At 46.8% G+C, this 19,887-nt stretch overlaps 1 protein-coding gene across 19 annotated transcripts in view; it reads right to left on the minus strand.

The window, feature by feature from the left end:
* ADGRG5 (adhesion G protein-coupled receptor G5) overlaps positions 1-19,887 on the minus strand; it is a 35,596-nt gene that overhangs the window by 7,074 nt on the left and 8,635 nt on the right. For 6 of the 19 annotated variants that reach the window (XR_002519255.2, XR_004179766.1, XM_021932038.2 and 3 more), the window contains exons 3-10: positions 17,341-17,507; positions 8,211-8,312; positions 7,094-7,250; positions 6,344-6,490; positions 5,199-5,315; positions 3,601-3,753; positions 2,742-2,863; positions 2,218-2,486 (exon numbers count right to left, since the gene is read on the minus strand). Coding sequence is in view for 17 of the 19 variants with exons in the window: in XM_021932038.2 (XP_021787730.2) it covers positions 2,218-2,486; positions 2,742-2,863; positions 3,601-3,753; positions 5,199-5,315; positions 6,344-6,490; positions 7,094-7,250; positions 8,211-8,312; positions 17,341-17,408 (1,135 nt within the window). In the remaining 2 variants the exon portion in view is untranslated. Of the gene's footprint in view, positions 1-2,217; positions 2,487-2,741; positions 2,864-3,600; positions 3,754-5,198; positions 5,316-6,343; positions 6,491-7,093; positions 7,251-7,908; positions 7,985-8,210; positions 8,313-17,340; positions 17,508-19,887 lie in introns of those variants that run through there. The other 13 variants (XM_021932033.2, XM_021932031.2, XM_021932029.2 and 10 more) reach the window with 5 other exon arrangements.

Here is a 19,887-nt window from a genome sequence, read left to right on the forward strand (position 1 = left end):
AAGGGGCAAGGACGGTGATGAAGGTAGCAGTGATGGTACTGTTGGAGATAGAGAAGGTGGAAGAAGTGATGATGGTGGTGATGGAGGTGGAGGATAAAAGATCTGCAGAAGGAGGCAGAGGAAATGATGGTGGTGATGGAGGTGATGGTGATGATGGAAGGAGATGGTGATGATGGTGATGGAGGTGGAGGAGGTGATGATGGTGATGATAGAGGTGGAAGATGGAGGTGGATGATAGAGGGGTGAGGTGGATGATGATGGATAGAGGAGGAGGGAGGTGGATGGTGGAGGGGTGGAGGTGGACGATGGTGGATGGATGGAGGGGTGGAGTGGAAATGGTGGTGACAGAGGTGGAGGAGATGAAGCAGGTGATGGTGATGAAGGAGGTGGAAGTGGATGGTGGATGATGGATGGAGTGGAGGTGGATGGATGGTGGATAGAGGGAGGATGGAGGTGGATGGATGATGGATGGAGGTGGATGGTGGACAGGAGGTGGAGGAAGTAGTGGATGGAGGAGGATAGTGGATGGGGTGGAGGAAGTGGATGGTGGATGGATGGAGGGTGTGGATGGATGGATGGAGGTGGATGGAAGATGGAATGGATGGTGGAAGGTGGATGGACAGGGTGGATGGAGGGATGGATGGATGGACGGAGGGTGGATGGATGGAGGAAGATGAACAGTGGATGGTGGATTTAATGATGCGATGCGACGGGTGACGATGAGATATGATGATGACGGATGCGGATGCATGACCTCGGCTGGCGGATGCGACGACGGCGGATGACGGAGCTGGATGATGCGGATGATGGCGGACCCATTAGAGGTGGAGGAGATGGAGGAGGATGGTGATGATGGTGATGATGGAGGTGGAGGATGTGGATGGATGGTGGACAATAACAGGAAATGAGGTGGATGGTGGATGGTGGAGGATGGAGGGAGGGGTGGATGATGGTGGATGATGAAGGTGGAGTGGAATGGTGGAGGAGGATGGAGTGGAATGGAGGTGGAGGTGGATGATGGTGGATGGAGGGATGGATGGATGGTGGATGGAGGTGGAAGGTGGATGGACAGAAGGATGGAAGGATAAAGGACAGGTGGAGGTGGATAATGCATGATTAAGATGGAAAGACGAAATGACGATGATGCGATTTGATGCGATGATGCGATGACTGATAAAGACGGGATGCGATGACATTTTGATGATGAACATCGACGGCGGATGTGATGCCTTGACGACGGCGCAAGGACAGATGCGATGATGACGATGATAACGCGCCTGATTGATCAAGATGCGATGATGACAACGCATATGATAAGATGCGGAGCGAGACGAATGATGCGATGAGATGATGATGCGACGGATAGCAGATGATGACGACGGATATGACTGATGCGATGATGATGACGGATGCGGACGGATGCGCCAGTCACACGACGGTGGCAACGGACGGATGATGATGATGCGACGGCGAAGACGGATAGTGAAAGATGTCGATGACGATTGCGGCGGATGGGGATGCGATGATGGATGATGGCGACGGATGCTATGATGCGACGACGATGTGCGATGATGCGACGGATGCGCGATATGACGACGGACGAAATGTGATGCGGCGATGGATGAATGATGCAACGACGGACGACAGACGCGTGATGATGCATGACGGATGACGGAACGGATGGCATGACGGATGCGGAAGATGACGGCGACGACGGATGCGATCGGCGACCTGGTTTTGACGGCGACGACGGATGATGACGACGGATATGACGGATATGGATGATGCGGCGACGGAGGCGGAGGAGACGATGGCGGCGGTGATGATAAGGCAGATGCGATGATGCGACGACGGCGACGAATATGGATGATGCGGCGACGGATGCGAAATGATGACGGCGACGAACGAAAACAGATGATGACGACGACGGCAGCGGACGGATAAGTGATGATGCGACGCCGATTGAACCGGATGAAATGATGCGGATGACGGCGGCGAATGATGCGATGATGCGACGACGGCGTGACGACGGATGCGGAAATATGCGGACAAAAACTCAGCGAACGCAGCAGATGGGCAGACGATCCACCGTTTCGAAGCGCATCCATGCACCACCACTCAAGGATGATGAGAGGAGGAGGGGAAAGAAAGGACTAAAAGGGGTCAATATCCTGCCCGCCGGAGGTCTGAGAAGGAGAGGAGAGATGCTGTGCTTACCCCAGCCTAGCACACCAAGCTTGAGCACATATCTGCGGATGTAGATGTTGTAGACGCGCCCGAGGAGGAGGTAGAGGTTGAAGCCCTCGATGGCCATCCAGGTGAGGCAGCTGAGCAGCGCGTAATGCAGGGCAGCAGCCAGAGCCGTGCACGCTGACTGGGGCACAGGGGACATGGCAAATGCGGGGCTCAGCAGGAAGGTGATGTTCAGGAGCAGCACAGAGGCATGCAGGTTCATATGGATGCGTGCTAAAGAGTCACTCTTCTTCCTGCAGGTGACAGCATGGCCCTCCATGGCCCAGGGACATCATCCAGGCAGCACTACCCACTGGTGCATGCCGATGGGGAAAATGAGGTGAAGAAGGGGCAGGGATCCCACAGCAGTCGCACCAAGAGGCTGGTCTCACACCTCCTGGCCCCCACCCTCTGGAGAAGCACACCCAGTTCTAGTTGACTAAATGGGACACAAGGAAGGGTGATGTGCCACAGTTGGGGGCAGGCCCAGCACTGTGGCAGCGGAATACCTGGAATGGAAGTGCAACAGGACCGTGATCAGTGAGGCCACGATGGAGATGCTGCAGCCCACGAGGGAGATGTATGTAAGAGGTGCCAGCAACTCTGCAGGGACCAGGGCCGGGGAGAATTGCTGCAGGAGGGAAGAGGGGCTGGAGGCCAGAAGCATAGCATTGCCCTCCCTCCCAGCCTCAGTCAGAGAGACCTCCTGAGGCCTCCTCTCCAAGTCCCCTTCCCCATAAGCCTAGCCATGGACCTGGCCTGAACGAGGCCATGGCAGATACAGTGAGTTTTGCCCCCGCCACGGCTCCCATCTCCCTCTTCTGCTATGAGTGCCTCCCTTCCCCTACTCCCTACGCACCTGGGGGGTTCCACCACTTTGTCCTCTCTGTGCAGAAAGGTGCGCCAGGCCTGGTCAAGCAGGGCCCTCCCTCCTCCTGCCTATAGTGATTGGTTCAGGGATGAGCACATGGCTAGCAGAACTGGGTAAAAGATTTTATTCCACTGGTCTGAAAGCTTGCAGGGCATGAGCCTGGAACTGCTGCCAGCTATATTATTATCTCATATTAGGAGTTCCTATTTGAGGGCTAAGCCAGCACAGAGCAAGCACAGTTGAGGGACAGAGATAGAGTGCTATCTTAGTGATCTCAGTGATCAGCCCCTGGATCAAGCCATGCCTGAAGCCTAACCCTGCCTTTTCAGGAACATGAGTCCTTAAATTTTCTTTTTTTTTTTTTTTTTTTTTTTTTTTTTTTTGCTTAAGCCCATTTAAGTTGGGTTTTCTGCCCCTTGCACCAGCTTTTCCTTGCTCCTCTGCCACAGACACAGGGCCCTCTACAGCTCTGGGCCCCACTCAGGATGCATACATACCATGAGAACAGCAAAGTAGGTGAGGTGGTTGCAGCGGCAGAGCACCTGAGAGTGGGAGGGCTGCTCTGTACGACAGCCCTCAGGGCTCCAGCCGCCCCAGGGCTGTTTCCTGGCTCCCTCCTTCCAGAAGACACAGCTCAGGGTGTAGCCTTCCTGGGTGGAGATGCTGGAGTCAGTCATAGGGTGCAGAGGAAAGGCTGCAGATCAGTGTCTGGGAGTCCTGGGGGCCAACGGTGACTCAACTGTCCATTCGCCAACATTTTACCAGGCACTGGCTGGCCTTTGGCCTCAGACAGTCTCAGATTCCAGTCCCATCTCCACTGTGGGCTCTCAGAGCGACCCGGGCAAGATGCCAAGTTGCTCTGCGCCTCAGTTTAGTCATCTGCAGAATAGGATCATTCATACCCATATTACAAGAACGGTGGAAAAACAAAGGGCAACATGGAATCTTGAGTGTCCAGCTCTGGCCTTTTATACAGTAGGCACTCCATAACCAGCTGATCCCTTCCCCTCGTCCCCGTGGGGAACAGCAATGTGCTCAGACCCATGCCTGGTTGGGGGAGACGCATCTACAGACAACCCTAACGCCAAGTCACGTGGGTGGAGAGGTGGAGAAAATGACACAGGCAGTCACGGAAAACCATGGAGGGCAGGCAGAGCTGACCCAAAGGGAGAAGGGGAGGTGGGGGCCCTAAGGCCTTAGAGGATGTGTTGGATTTCAATATGAGTAGGGCAAGGGCATTCCAGGTGGAGGGAACCGTAGTGGCAAAAGCCCAGAGATGAAAGGAAAGGATGATGGTGAAATGTAGAGTGCAGGGCAGTCCTGGTGAGGCTGAAGGGAAGATGGAGCAGAAAGCAAAGGCTCCGGGCTTTTCAGGAATGGCAGGAACCAGAAAAGGAGGCACTGAGGCTTGTGAGCCACCCCACTCTGCCCCCACCCCCAATGAGCAGCCCTTTCTTTGTTCCAGGATCAGCATCTGCACTTCCCCTAGGAGCTCACTCTTTCACCCCAGTCCCTGGGCCGTGTGACCCAGGCCTGGCCAATCCACACCTTCCATCCCCCTGGACACAGTGACAGGTACAGGGATGTACACATGACCCAGTTGAACCTTTAAGATCCTGAGACCCTGATCTGCACTGGGGCAGGGTGGGGATGGGGAGTGAGGGGAAGAGCCTGATGGGAAGAAGGAAAGGAAGTCTGGCTCTTCAGCATCCATCATGCCACAGAATGGACAGCCAAGGCAGGAGACCATTGCTAAGATGGAGAGAGACTGAGCCACGAGGGCATCAGATCCATCCCTGGATCCAGCTGTGCCTGAAGCTGGTGGACCACCCCTAGACATTTCATTGATGTGTGCCCATCAGTTCCCTCTGTGCTCAAGCTGGCTTGAGGTGGTCTTTTCTCACTTGCAACTGAAAGCATCCTGACAAATGCATGAGTAAAAACTTCTCTCTCTCTTATTTCTTGAGCAGGAATTTTCAAAGTGTGATGGATTTCCAAGATGGTTCCACAGGTTTGGGTCTGGTCAAACCAATGTTCAACAGGAGAGTCACAGAGGGGCAGGGTGCAGGGGAAATGGGGGCGCCCCCAGCAGTACCAGGCTTTGGTTGTGCCAGAAGCTGATGTTCACCGGATCCCTGAGGTTGTTCACATGCCCATGACTCAGCTGGGCCCCCAGGACGTAGTTATTAAGCAGAGATGAGTTGTTTTCATCCTGGAAGGGCAGCAGGAGAAGGGTTGAGTGGAGGGGAAATGGGGAGGCCCTGGGCAAGGTCTCAGCCTCCCAGCCTTCCCAGCCTCCCAGCCTTCTCAGCCTCCCAGCCTTCCCAGCCTTCCCAGCCTCCCAGCCTTTGCATATGCTGTTCCTGCCCTGTGGAAAGCTGTACTCTCACCACCCCCTGCTTCACCTCCCATTCATTTAATGCATTCCAGTCCCACACCCTCCACCTCACCACTATCCTCACACACTTTCAAAGCCAAGGTTGAAAGGCACCTTCCCCAGAAGCTCCCCTGGACTGCCCACTGGGAAGAGCCCTGACCCCACCCTGACTCATCCATCGCTCTGGATCTTTATGGCTATAATCGATCTTGTGCTGACATTAAATCTCTAAGGTTGGGCTGGGCACAGTGGCTCACGCCTATAATCCTAGCATTTTGGGAGGCTGAGGCGGGCAGATCACTTGAGGCCAGGAGTTCAGGATCAGCCTCGCCAACATGGTTAAACCTGGTCTCTACTAAAAATACAAAATTAGCTGGGCATGGTGATGCACGCCTATAATCCCAGGGAGGCTGAGGCAGGGGAATCACTTGAACCTAGGAGGCGGAGGTTGCAGTGAGCTGAGATCATGCCACTGCACTCCAGCCTGGGCAACAGAGCGAGACTCTGACAAAAAAAAAAAACAAAAAAAAAAACCTCTAAGGTCTTAGTCTAAGCATGAAGACAGAGAGTTCTCTGAGTGCAGGGAACAAGTGTCTTCTTGTCTGTCTCCCGCCTAGCGACAGGCACATAGTAGGTTTCTTAGGTCTTATTTGCAGATTGTAATTGTGCCTTCCTACCATTCTGCTAAAGCTGGCAGGGAAACTGAGGCCCAGAGAGGGACAATGGCTGGCTTGCATTGCACAGCCGACTGGTTGGTCTCACTCAGTGCTGGTCACCCAGAGGCCAGGCAGTGACATGGGCACCTGCAGTGGATCCCAAGAAGGGGCCGGCACCCACCCTCCTTGGCCCGCCATCACACTGACCTTGAAAAAGTGGGCATTGGAGAAGTAGATACAGATGAGCCGCAGCTCCCCGGGCCGGGTCTTGCAGGCGTCCTGGGTCAGCTCGGCGGGGAACTGCATGGCATGCTGACCCCAGGCATACTGACCCTGGGCATGTTGACCCCGGGCCTGCAGAGGGTCACAGATAAGCTGAGTCTGGCAACCAGGACCTGTAGACCTGACCCCGACACCTTCACTGCCTCCCACTCCCCATGAAACCTTCCTTGGGGTTTCCACCCACAGAACCTTCTCCCCCCAGGCTGCATCTCCTCCCAAACTTCCCGAGATCCCAGGCCTTCCCTCCATGCTGTTCCTGAGTTTGGGGTGTTTACCTGACCCACTGGGCCCCTGAAGATGGAGCTACCTCAGCACTCAGCCCCAGCTCAGCCCCCGCCAGGGATCCAGCCAATCATCCCAGGGTCCTAAAAGGAGCCAGGGTTCCTGGCCTCTCTCACAGCTGCCTCCCCCGGGGGTAGCCTCCAGCCAAAGCAGGAAGAAGACTCCGCCCTGGAGGGGCCATAAAGCACCACCCTTTCCACAATTCACACAGCAAGTATCAGCCCCATTTTACAGAGGAGGTAACTCACTGCCAGTTAGGGCAGAGCCTGGACTGGGGGGTGTGGGGAGGAGGACGGTGGAGCCTAAAGAAAGTCCAGACTTTAAACCCCTGGAGGACTTCTAGGGCAGGGGCAGCTGGCCACGCCCCCACCACCACCACCTGCAGCCTCTGACCTGGGGCACCCGCTTCAGAGTGGCACTGCTCAGTGAGAGGCCAGAAAAGTTGCAGCTCAGCTTGAAGGCCAGAGACTGGATGGTGGGTGTCTGCAAGGTCAGGTTGTAGCCCGGGAAGCTGGTGTTCAGTAACATCTGCTCCAGCTGGTGAAGTTGACTGCAGCCCGGAGAGACGGCCAGGGAGGCCAGAGCCCAGAGTGGGGTAAGGGTGAGAGGGAGCTCTAGACAGCCTGGGAGGGCAGGGCCTCCCCACCCACACCCCTGCCACTCCCACCTCCAGACCACTGCATACACAGTGTCCTTGGCACACTGTTACCTCCCTACCCCATCTATCCCCTCCTCTTGATTAACTCCTGTTCAGGTCCCAGTTTGTTGTCACCTTCTCCAGGAAGCCTTCCCTGACTGCTCCCTCACAGCTTCCCAGTAGCTGCTCTTATCCCTGACCAGTCTTCAGCATTGTCTGCTCACCCAGAGCTGCTCAGTCTTTGGGTCACAGACCCTGGAGAACCCAGCCAGAATTTTAGAGTCCCTTCCCAGGAAAATGCATGGAGACCCACAATTCTACACTTAGTTTCATGATATCCATGATTAAGGGCACCCATTCCTCAATGATAAACTTCATGAGGGCAGTGACACGCCCACCCTGCATCCGCAGAGCCTAGTGTCAGGCATGCAGTAGGCACTCAATAAAAGTGCTGAAAAAATGCACAGTTAAGAGTCTATACTAGACCAACTCTGACCCACTGATTCAAGGTGCAGGCTTGGAGTGGGAGACACAGCTGGCTCTAAACAGGAGAAGGCCACGTCCAACTCACCGAAGGTAAAAAAACGGGCTCCGGGCTCTGGACACTTGCATATTCTCCATGTAGCTGAGGAGTTCTTTCCATGTCTCTGTGGGGACACACCTCTCCCTCAGCTTGTGTCTCAGCTACCCTGTGGCCCCACCACCTCTGGGCTTTCCATCCCAACCTGAGAGTCTAGTTCACAAGCAGCTCCTGCTGCCCCCAGGAAGCCTAAGTGGCCCCTTTCAATCTCCCAGGGTTTGATGCCTGCCCCTTTTGCATCATAGTCCCAGGACTGGGCTAGGGCTGCCCCCAGTTCAGCAGAGCTCCCTTACCTGCTGTTGCATTCTGCAAAGTCAGAAGGCATAGGCACAGGAAAAGAGTACCACAGTGATCCATGCCCTGTGCTGAGTCTCCTCCAAAAACTGGCTCTGGCCCTGGAAAAGGTACATGCCATCATCATGATGATAAAAGAACGGCCTCTAACTTCTAGGTGTCTGGCATGTCCCAATAGTAGGACATGCAGCATCTTATTTGACCCTCACCACTCTTGCATTTCACAGATGAGGAAGCTGAGGATGAAGGGCAAAGGGTCTTGCTTTACTTAAACCTGCCTAAAGCCAGGTCTCTAAGACTCCAGAATCCTTGACCACCAAGTAATGGCTGCCATTAGCAGCTCTGCCTGATACACTCCCCTCCCAAAAAGCAGTCTATCTGGGGGCTTCCCCAGGACACCAGCTTCTACCCAGACGGAAGGTGTTTGGGAGAAAGCAACATGTAAACTCCATCCAGCCCTGCTATTAACTCATCATGTGGCTTTGGGTAGGATCTGTCTCTCTCTCTGCCCTCATTTTCCTCCATTTTAAAATGAATTAATAAACTTCTGCTTCAATAGAGCAAATTTATGTGTGCCCCTGAAAGCCCCATTAACATGAGAGGGAATGAATAAAATAGGCATAAAGCCACAGAACAATGGGAAAGAAAATAGGCATGAAAAACAGTACAATGGGGAAGAAAAGAGGCACAAAGCCTCTCAGGAAGCTGCTGCAGGATGTGCTCCAACAAAACGAGAGAGTAAATCATGAAAGAAGACACAGGGTACAGGAAACCCTGTACCCTACCATGGGAGAGGTAAAGCTACTCCCTAGAAAACAGGCACAAAGAGAGAGCAATGGGAAAGAGAACAACTGCAGAGATGGGAGATGTCAGCTAAACTTTGGAGGCTACAAGTAGGTGGCACCTGGTAAGACATTTAGCAGACTGAAAAAAGTTGAACCCAAGTGCCTGCAGTGGGGAGAGGTGTGGTGTTGGCGGGAGACAAGAAGCCTCACAACCTTGGAAGCACTTGAGAACTGGAGGCACCAGAAACTTCTGAAGTGGGGATGAAGGAAGAGGCTAAAAACAGGGATTGTTAGTCAGACACAGTGGCTCACGCCTGTAATCCCAGCACTTTGGGAGGCCGAGGCGGGTGGATCATGAGATCAGGAGATCGAGACCATCCTGGCTAACATGGTGAAACTCCATCCCTACTAAAAATACAAAAAATTAGCCAGGTGTGGTGGCAGGCGCCTGTAGTCCCAGCTACTCAGGAGGCTGAGGCAGGAGAATGGCATGACCCAGGAGGCAGAGCTTGCAGTGAGCGGAGATGGTGCCACTGCACTCCAGCCTGGGCAACAGAGTGAGACTGTGTCTCAGAAAAAAAAAAACAAACAGGGATTGTTGTCCAGGCATGGCAGCTCACGCCTGTGATCTAAAACACTTTAGGAGGCCAAGGCAGGAGGATCGCTTGAGACCAGGAGTTCCAGACCAGCCAGGGCAACATGGCAAAACCCTGACTCTACAAAAAAATATAAAAATTAGCCAGGTATGGTGGCCTGCGCTTGTGTCCCCAGCTACTCAGGTGGGTGAGGTGGAAGAATCACCTGAGCCCAGGAGATGGAGGCTGCAGTGAGTCAAAATCATACCACTGCACTCCAGCCTGGGCAACAGAATAAGACCTTGTCTCAAAAAAATAAAAAATAAAAATAAAAACAAGATTCGTTGGTTGCAAGTCTTTAATGTCCAACTCAGTCCCCAGATCTCCCCTGCCACCTCGAGTTTTCAGGAGTTTCCTCACCATCCTACCATCCCAATCCTGCTCCACACAAAGTTTACTCTCTGGAGAGAGGATGCACCATAATCAGAGCAGAAGGGGGAATTAAACAATATCCCCTCCCCATGCCCTCCCCTACTCAGATTCCAGAAGACTGCAGCAGCCAGGGTTATGTCCCAAGGCAGGAGAAAAGTCTCTGAAGAGCTAACCATTCCCAGAATAGTATCCTATAGCTGCTTCCATTTTTGTGTTCCTCAATGTCATGGCCAAGACCTAACTTACAGTGAAATTTCACCAGTCACCAAGCTCTGCCAAGCAATTAGGTTTTTAGTGCTCCTCTCTTGAACGGTCAACCAAGGATTACTGAAAATTTCAAAACACACACCCTTTCTTGAGAAGCTGCTGGAGGATGTGCTCCAACAAAATGAGAGAGTAAATCATGAAAGAAGACACAGGGTACAGGAAATCCTGTGTTCTACCATGGGAGAGGTAAAGCTACTCCCCAGAAAATTGTGAAGAACAGCAGGACTAGGGCATTTCCCACCGGAGGGAGCAGGAGAAAAGAATGCCCTGGGAGGGAGTTCTTCAAGAAAAAATTAAGGAAGAGGAAAAGGAGAGTATATAGACGACCAAATAGGTTTGAACATGTAGAAAAACTGTTTTTGAGATGTCTTACAGAAAGTTTGTAAATGCAAAAATAAAAAGAAGCAATTAATTTCAAGAAAACCAAGTTGTACAAGAAAATGAAATGCTGCTACATGACTTGATATGGAATGTAATGCATATAGTCATAATAGAAACGTTAAACAGGAGATTTTTTTAATTGTGTAAAAACCGTATTAAGATGATTTTGATTTCCACCTAGAAAGTAGACAGCCAGATGGGAGCACTGTTCCCATCATAACAATGGAAAAACTAAATAATGTACCAAACCTTTTTTTTTTTTTTTTTTTTTAGCCTACTGGAGAGCTGAAGTCACAGGCCACCAAGCAAACTGGTTTCTGGAGGTAACCAGAACCCATTATCTTTGATGGATGAAACACATGATCTGTTTCACGTTTGACAGAGCATGGAGGAATAGGTAGTTGCCGCAAAAGTAGACAAGGAGAAAATGACTAACACCTTAATGAAATCTTAATGGCTGAGCATTAGCTAGAGTGGCAGTTTACTGGGAGCCCCAGACACAAGGGTAACCTGTACCCCCAGACAGTTTCTTCCTACAGTCCTCCACTGGACACTCATGAGAATGATGTGGAGTGGGACAGGGCCCGAGGGAGGCCCCATGGTAACACAGCCATGCAAGACGTGCCAAGGGTTGAGGGTGGAGCAGGAGTACCTGGAGAAGCCCATCTGTGCTCTGGGCTCTGCATGAGTGCAAGGTAGTAATTGGCTGCTGCCAAGAGATAAACACCTGTACCCTGGCTTTGGTTTGATTTAAGATGCCCATCCCACAGGTCCCTGACCTGCTATAAAGCAAATGTTGACTGCCTCTGCTGGAGGAGTAGAAGACCCTCCCACCACAATGCTACAGTGACACCAAGCAAAAGCCATCAGGGCCGGGTGCCTTGGCTCATGCCAGTAATCCCAATACTTTGGGTGGCCGAGGTAGGCGAATTGCTTGAGCCTAGGGGTTCGAGACTAGCCTGGGCAACATGGCAAAACTCTGTCTCTAAAAAAAAAAAAAAAAAAAGCCAGATGTGATGGTGCATGCCTGTAGTCCCAGCTACTCAGGAGGCTGGTGTGAGGATCACCTGAGCCTGGGAAGTTGGAGGCTGCAGTGAGCCGTGATAGCACCGCTGTACTCCATCCTGGGCAACAGAGTGAGAAAAGAAAACCAAAAAAAAAGCCACTGGACACTGGCAAGGAAGAGGCAACCCATTAGTGTCCAGGATTTTGCACTGATATAAAACGGAGGGCTGCTGCTACTACTGGGAAAAGAGCAGGAATCTCACTCCCACTCGAGATCCCCCAACCAATAAGGCAGAGTTTAGTTCCCACGGGGGTGAAGGGGAGGAAGTCAGCCTGCATTCTAGTACCTGCACTGAATAAGAGGCTGAGGTTGTCAAAAACTGGAGGAGAAACAGGAACACTAAGAAAGCCCCACTCCTGGGGCTCAGGCTCAAGACTGTCTAAGGCTGAAGCTAGAGCAGGATAATCAAGAATTCACTGCCTCCACCACAAGCCTTGCACCAAGCAACAAGTAACAGCAGTCCACCGCTGGAGAAGGGACTAGAACACGAAGAGAGATTTCCTCTGTGTTGCATGCATGCAATGCTGAGCGCAGAGTGGGGACCCTGGGGGACTCAAGTCCTCATTGAACACAATGTAGGGACAGTCCACCACTGGAGAAATTTGGAGCCTGTAGTATACCGAAGGTAACTATAGCAACAACAAAACCTAAATCCAGCTGGGCACTGTGGCTCATGCCTGTAATCCCAGCACTTTGGGAGGCCGAGGCAGGAGGACCATTTCAACCCAAGAGTTCAAGATCAGCCTGGGCAACATAGTGAGACTCCATCTCTAAACAAACAGATAAATAAATAAAACTTAAACCTAAATCAACTACAGATTAGATTGACTTGAGGCCTATACCAAAGCCATGACATAAGAAATATTTCAATTTCTTTCTAGGCATAAATATCATTTACTTTACTACTGTTCCATTACACACAATGCCTGGTAGTTAGTCAAAGATTTTAAGACACACAGAACCAGATCTTAGAGATGGCCAAAATGTTGGAACTATCAGATAGAGACAAGATAGCTCTGATAAATATGTTGAAGGGTGCAGTGGAAAAGGTAGACTTCTAAGAACAGATGGGAAATTTCAGCAGAACAATGGAAACTATTAAGACTAGTCAAGTAGAAATGTTAGAAACAAACTCGGTATCAGTGATGAAGAATTCTGTCAATGAGTTTATTAGCAAAGTGGACACAGTAAAGTAAAGAATCCTTGAACTTGATGATAGTGTAATATAAATTATCCAAATTGAAATATAAAGAGTAAGAAGAGTGAAAATAAAAATTAACAGATTACCCAAGAACTGTGCAAATGGTCTGTATATATGTAATTGGAATCCTAGCTAAAGGAGAGAGAACAGAGAAGAATAAATAGAAACAGAAAGAATAGAAAATTAAAATTTTTTAAATGGCCAACTTTTTCCCCAAAACTAATAAAAGACAACAAACCACAGATCCAAGAAGCTCTGCAAAATCCCATGGAATAAATGCAAAGAAAAACACATCTAGATACATCCTAGTCAAACTGCTGCAGAACCAAAGATAAAATCTTGAAGTCAGCCAGAAAAAAAGAGCCATTGTACACAGAAAATGAAAGATACAAACAACAAGAGACTTCTTATCAGAAACTATCAAAACCAGAAGATAATGCAGCCATATCTTTCCATAAAAATCTGTCATTCTAAAACTCCATGCCCAAGGAAAATATCTTTCAAAAACGAAGACAAGGTTGGGTGCAGTGGCTCACATCTGTAATCCCAGCACTTTGAGAGGCTGAGGTGGGTGGATTGCTTGAGTCCAGGGGGTTCAAAACCAGCCTGGCCAACATGCCGAAAACCTGTCTCTACAAAATATACAAAACTTAGTCAGGCATGGTGGCATGCACCTGTAGTCCCAGCTATTCAAGAGGCTAAGGCTGGAGGATCACTTGAGTCCAGGAGGTCAAGATTGCAGTGAGCCATGATCATGCCACTGCACTCCAGCCTGGGTGACAGAGAAAGACCCTGTATCAAAAAAAAAAAAAAAAAATGAAGACAAAATAAGAACTTCTTCAGATGAGCAAGGAGTTAGAGAATTCATTGCCAGCAGATTGGCACTAAAATAAATATTGAAGAAAATTCTTAGGGCAGGAGAAAAATTACGCCAGTTGGAAATTTGGACTCAAACAAAGAAATGAAGAGTATTTTAATTGGCAAAAATGTGTCAAATATAAAATAAATTTCCTTGGTTTTAATGTCTGTTTAATGTAAAAACAGTAACAATGCATTGTGGGGATCATAGCGTATGTAGAAGTAAAAGTATACCACAAAAATAGCACAACAGGCAGGAGAGCAGAAATGGAAGTATTTGGTTGTGAGGTTCTTAAACTATATTTTAAGTATTGTAATGTTATTTGAAAGTAAATTGTGGAAAGTTAAATATGTGTATTTAAATCCTACAGTGCCATTACAAAAAAGGAAAAATTATAAGATATAGCTAGTAAGGCAATAGTAGAGATAAAAGAATATTATGAAACCTGCTCAATCCAAAATAAGATAGGACAAGAAGAAAAAGAAACAAAGAACAGATGGAATAAAGAGAAAACAAATAGCAAGATGGTAGATATAAACCCAATCACGTAAATAATTACATTAAGTATAGTCTAAATGCTCCAATTAAAAGGCAGAAATTGTCAGACTGGATTATAAAAGCAAAACCTAACTACATATTGTCTTCAAGAAACACGTATCAAATGTAAAGACACCAATAAATTACATGTAAAATGATGGAAAAAGATATACCAATCATAAGTGTATTAGTCCAGCCTCACGCTGCTATAAAGAGCCGTCAGAGACTGGGTAACTTATAAAGAAAAGAGGTTTAATTGACTCACAGTTCCACAGGCATGGCTGGGGAGACCTTAGGAAACTTAACAATCATGGCAGAAGGTGAGGGGGAAGAAAGCACGTCTTCACATGGCAGCAGGGGAGACAGAGAGAGAAGGGGGAAGTGCCACACACTTTTAAACCATCAGATCTTGTGAGAACTCACTCACTATCAGGAGAACAGCAAGGGCGAAATCTGTCCCCATGATCCAATCACCTCCCACTAGGTCCCTCCCCAACACTGAAAAATTACAGTTCAACATGAGATTTGCATGGGGACCCAGAGCCAAACCATATCAATAAGTAAGATGGAATAGCTATATTAATATCTGAAAAAGTAAACTTCAGGATAAGGAATTTTACCAGGGATAAAGATTATACAATACTAAAGACTAATTCATCAAGAAAATGTAACAATCTTTAATGTATGTGCACCTAATAACAGAGCTTTGAAAAATAAAGCAAAAATTGATCACGCTAAAGGGAGAAATTGACAAAGCAACACTTATAGTTGCAAAATACAATATTTCTCTCTGAGTAATTGACAAAAGTAGACAAAAATTGATATACAAGATGTATCAGTCCATTCTCACGCTGCTATGAACAAATACCCAAGACTGGGTATATAATCACGGAGGAAGGGCACCTCTTCAAAGGGTGGCAGGAGACAGAATGGTTAGCAAGGGAAAAACCAGATGCTTATAAAACCATCAGATCTCGTGAGAACTCACTATCACGAGAGCAGCATGGGAGAAACTGCCCCCATGATCCAATCACTTCCCATCAGGTCCCTCCTGTGACACATGGAGATTACAGGAACTACAATTCAAGATGAGATTTGGATGGGGACACAGCCAAACCATATCAGAAGACATGAATGACACTATTAACTATCTTCTTTATACAGAACACTCTCCTAATTACATCAAAATACATCTTCTTTTCAATTACAACAGGAAACATTCACAAAGATAGACCATATTCTGGGCCATAAAATAAATCTCAATAAATGTAAAAGGATTAAAAGCACACAAAGTAAGTTCAGTAACCACCAGGAACTTAAACTAGAATTCAAAAACACAAAGATGTCTCAAAAAAATCCTCCAAATATTTGGAAATTAAATAATATACTATTAACCCCTGAGTCACAGACAAAATCACAAGGGAAATTATAAAATATATTCAACTGAATAAAAATGAAAACAACATAATATTTGTGGGATGCAGCTAAAGCAGAGCTTAGAGAAAAATTTATAGCACTAAATGCTTACATTAGGAAAGATGAAGGATTTCAAGACAGTGATGTAAGCTTCCACCTTAATAAATATAAAAAGAAGAGCAAACTAAGCACAAAATAAGCAGAAGGAAAAATAATAAAGATAAAATTATAAATCAATAAAATAGAAAATGCAGAAGGAGTAGAGAAAAATCAGTGAAACCAAAAGCTGATTATTTGAAAAGCTCAATAATATTGATAAGTCTCTAGCCAGAATGACAAAAAGGAAAAAAAGACAAGGTACAATGACCAGTTATCAGCAATAAAAGAGGGGCTATCACTACAGAACCTGCAGGTATCAAAATTAGGAGAATATTATTAATAATTTATGGCAATAAATTACATAACTTAGGTGAAATTTTAAAAATTCCTTGAAATACACAAACTACCAAAGCATACTCAAGAAAAAATAGAAAATAGGAATAGTCCTTCACTGATTAAAGGAATTAGATTTGTAATTTAAAAACCTTCCCACAAAGAAACACTAGGCCCAGATGGCCACACTGGTTAATTCTTCCAAACATTAAAAAAAGTTATAATATCAAGTCTATAGAAACTCTTACAAAAAAATAGAAGACAAGGCCGGGCACGGTGGCTCACACCTGTAATCCCAGCACTTTGGGAGGCCGAGGTGAGTGGATCACGAGGTCAGGAGATCGAGACCATCCTGGCTAACATGGTGAAACCCCGTCTCTACTAAAAATACAAAATATTAGCCAGGCGTGGTGGCGGGCGCCTGTAGTCCTAGCTATTCGGGAGGCTGAGGCAGGAGAATGGTGTGAACATGGGAGGCAGAGCTTGCAGTGAGCCGAGATTGTGCCACTGCACTCCAACCCGGGCAACAGAGCAAGACTCCATCTCAAAAAAAAAAAAAAAAAAAAGTACGAGACAAAACAAGTAATGATAACAGTCCTAAATGTATTCCTTTAGAAAATAAAAGGGAAAATGCTTCCAAATTCATTTTAGAAGGCTAATATTACCGTAGTAACAAAACTAGCCACAGACACAGACCAACACCCCTCATGAATATAGTCCAATCCCAATTAAAATCACTGCAGGATATTTTGTAGAGAATGACAAGCTGACTATAAAATGTATATGTAAGAACAAAGGATCTTGAATAGACAAAACAATTTTGATAAAGAATGAAGTTGGAGGAGTCACACTACTTGATTTCAAGGCTTACTATAAAGCTACAATAATCAAGACAGTGTGTTACTGCCATAAGCACAGATATAGAGATAAATATAACAGAATAGAGAGTCCAAAAATTTGTTCATATATTGATTTTTTGTCGATTAATTTTTGACAAAGATGCAAAGGTAATTCAGTAGAGAAAGGATAATTGATTCAACAATTAATGATGGAACAATTGGATATCTCACGCCAAAAAAAAAAAAACCATCTTGAATCCGTATCTTGAAGCACATACAAAATTTAACTCAGAATGGATCACAGACACAAATAATAAGACTAAAACTGTACAGGCATACCTGGCTTTACTGTATTTTGCAGATCTTGTGGGGTTTTTTACAAATTGAAGACTGTCTATCTGCACCATTTTTCCAATAGTATGTGTTCACTTAATGGCTGTGTCCTATTTTGGTGATTCTCATAATATTTCAAACTTTTTCATCATGATTATATCTGCTGTGGTGATCTGTGAACAGAGATCTTTGATGTCACTATTGTAATTGTTTTGGAGTACCACAAACTGCGCCCATATAAGATGGCAAACTTAACCGATAAATGTATACATTTTGACTGCTCTACCAACCAGCGATGTTCCCCTGTCTCTCTCCGCCTTCTTGGGCCTCCCCATTCCCTAGGACACAACAATATCGAAATTAGAACAATGAATAACTCTACAATGGCCTCTAAGTGTTCAAGTAAAAGAAAGAGTCGCACATCTCTCACTTTAAATCAAAAGCTAGAAATGTTAAGCTCAGTGAGGAAGACATGTCAAAACCCAGATAAGCCAAAAGCTAGGCGTCTTGCACCGAACAGTTCACCAAGTTATGAATGAAAAGGAAAAGCTCTTGAAGAAAATTTAAAGTGCTACTCCAGTGAACACATGAAGCGAAACAACCTTATTGCTGATATGGAGAACGTTTCAGTGATCTGGATAGAAGATCAAACCAGCCCCCCCCGCCAATACTTCCTTAATTAAGCCAAAGCCTAGTTCAAAGCAAGGCCCTAACTCCTCAATTCTATGAAGGCCAAGATGGGTGAGGAAGCTGAAAAAAAGATGGAAGCTAGCAGAGGTTGGTTCATGAGGTTGAAGGAAAAAAGCCATTTCCATGACATAGCAGTACAAAGTGAAACAGCGAGTGCTGATGGAGAAACAAGTTATCCACAAGAACTAGCTAACATCATGCATGAGGGTGGCTACATTAAACAACAGAATTTCAGTGTGGATGAAATAGCCTCATATTGGAAGCAGATGCCATCTAAGAGTTTCATAGCCAGAGAGAAGAAATCAATGCCTGGCCTCAAAGCTTCAAAGGACAGGCTAATTCACTTGTTAGCAGGTAATGCAGCTGGTGACTTCGAATGGAAGCCAATACTCATTTAACATCCTGAAAATCCTAAGTCTCCTAAGAATTATGCTAAATCTACTCTGCCTGTGCTCTACGAATGAATAACAAAGCCTGGATGACAGCAATCTATTTATAGCACGGTTTCCTGAATATTTTAAACCCACTGTTAAGACCTACTGTTCAAAAAAAAAATTTATTTCAAAATATTGCTGCTCATTGACAATGTACCTAGTCACCCAAGAGTTCTGACGGAGATGTACAAGGAGATTAATGTTGTTCTTGTGCTGCTAACACAACATCCATTCTGCAGTCCATGGATCAAGGAGTCATTTTGACTGTCAAGTCTTATTATTTAGGAAACAAATTTCCTAAGGCTATAGTTGTCATAAATAGTGACTTCTCTGATGGATGAGGGCAAAGTCAATTGAAAATCTTCTGGAAAGGATTCACCCTTCTAGATGCTGCAAGAACATGTGTGATTCATGGGAGGAAGTCAAAATATCAACATTAACAGGAGTTTGGAAGAGGTTGATTCCATGCTTCATGGATGACTTTGAGGGGTTCAAAACTTCAGTGGGGAAAGTAACTACAGATGTGATGAGAATAGAACGAGAACTAGAATTAGAAGTGGATCCTGAAGATGTGACTGATTTGCTGCAGTCTCATGATCAAAGTTGAATGGATGAGGAGTCACTTCTCATAGATGAACAAAGAGTGGTTTTTTGAAATGGAATCTACTCCTGGTGAAGATATGGTGAACACTGTGGAAATGACCACAAAAGATTCAGAATATTAAATAAATGTAGTGGATAAAGCCCCTGCAGGGTTTGAGAGGACTGACTCCAATTTTGAATGAAGCTCTACTGCGAGTAAAATACTATCAAACAGCATCACGTGCTACAGAGAAATATCTTATGAAAGAAAGAGTCAATTGATGTGGCAAACTTCACTGCTGTCTTAAGAAATAGCCAGCCACCCCAACCTTCAACCACCACCACCTTGAACAGTCAGCAGCCATCAGCATCAAGGCAAGATCTTCCACCAGCAAAAAGTGTGTGATTTGTTGAAGGCTCAGACAGATTGTTAGTATTTTTTAGCAATAAAGTGTCCTTTAATTAAGGTATGTACATTTTTAGACATAATGCTTTTGCACACTAAATAGACTACAGTATAATGTAAATATAACTTTTTTCGTGTGTGAGACAGTGTCTCGCTCTGTCGCCCAGGCTGGAATGCAGTAGCACGATCTCAGCTCACGGCAACCTCTGCCTCCGCCTCCCGGGTTCAAGCGATTCTTCTGCCTCAGCCTCCCGAGTAGATGGGATTACAGGCACACACCACCATGCTCAGCTAATTTTTGTATTTTTTGGAGAGATGGGTTTCACCATGTTGGTCAGGATGGTCTCGATCTCCTGACCTCGTGATCCGCCTGCCTCGGCCTCCCAAAGTGCTGGGATTACAGGCATGAGTCACCGCACCTGCCGTAAGCATAACTTTTAT

This window comes from Papio anubis, chromosome 18, assembly GCF_008728515.1.
Source record: "Papio anubis isolate 15944 chromosome 18, Panubis1.0, whole genome shotgun sequence".
Lineage (NCBI taxonomy): Eukaryota > Metazoa > Chordata > Mammalia > Primates > Cercopithecidae > Papio > Papio anubis.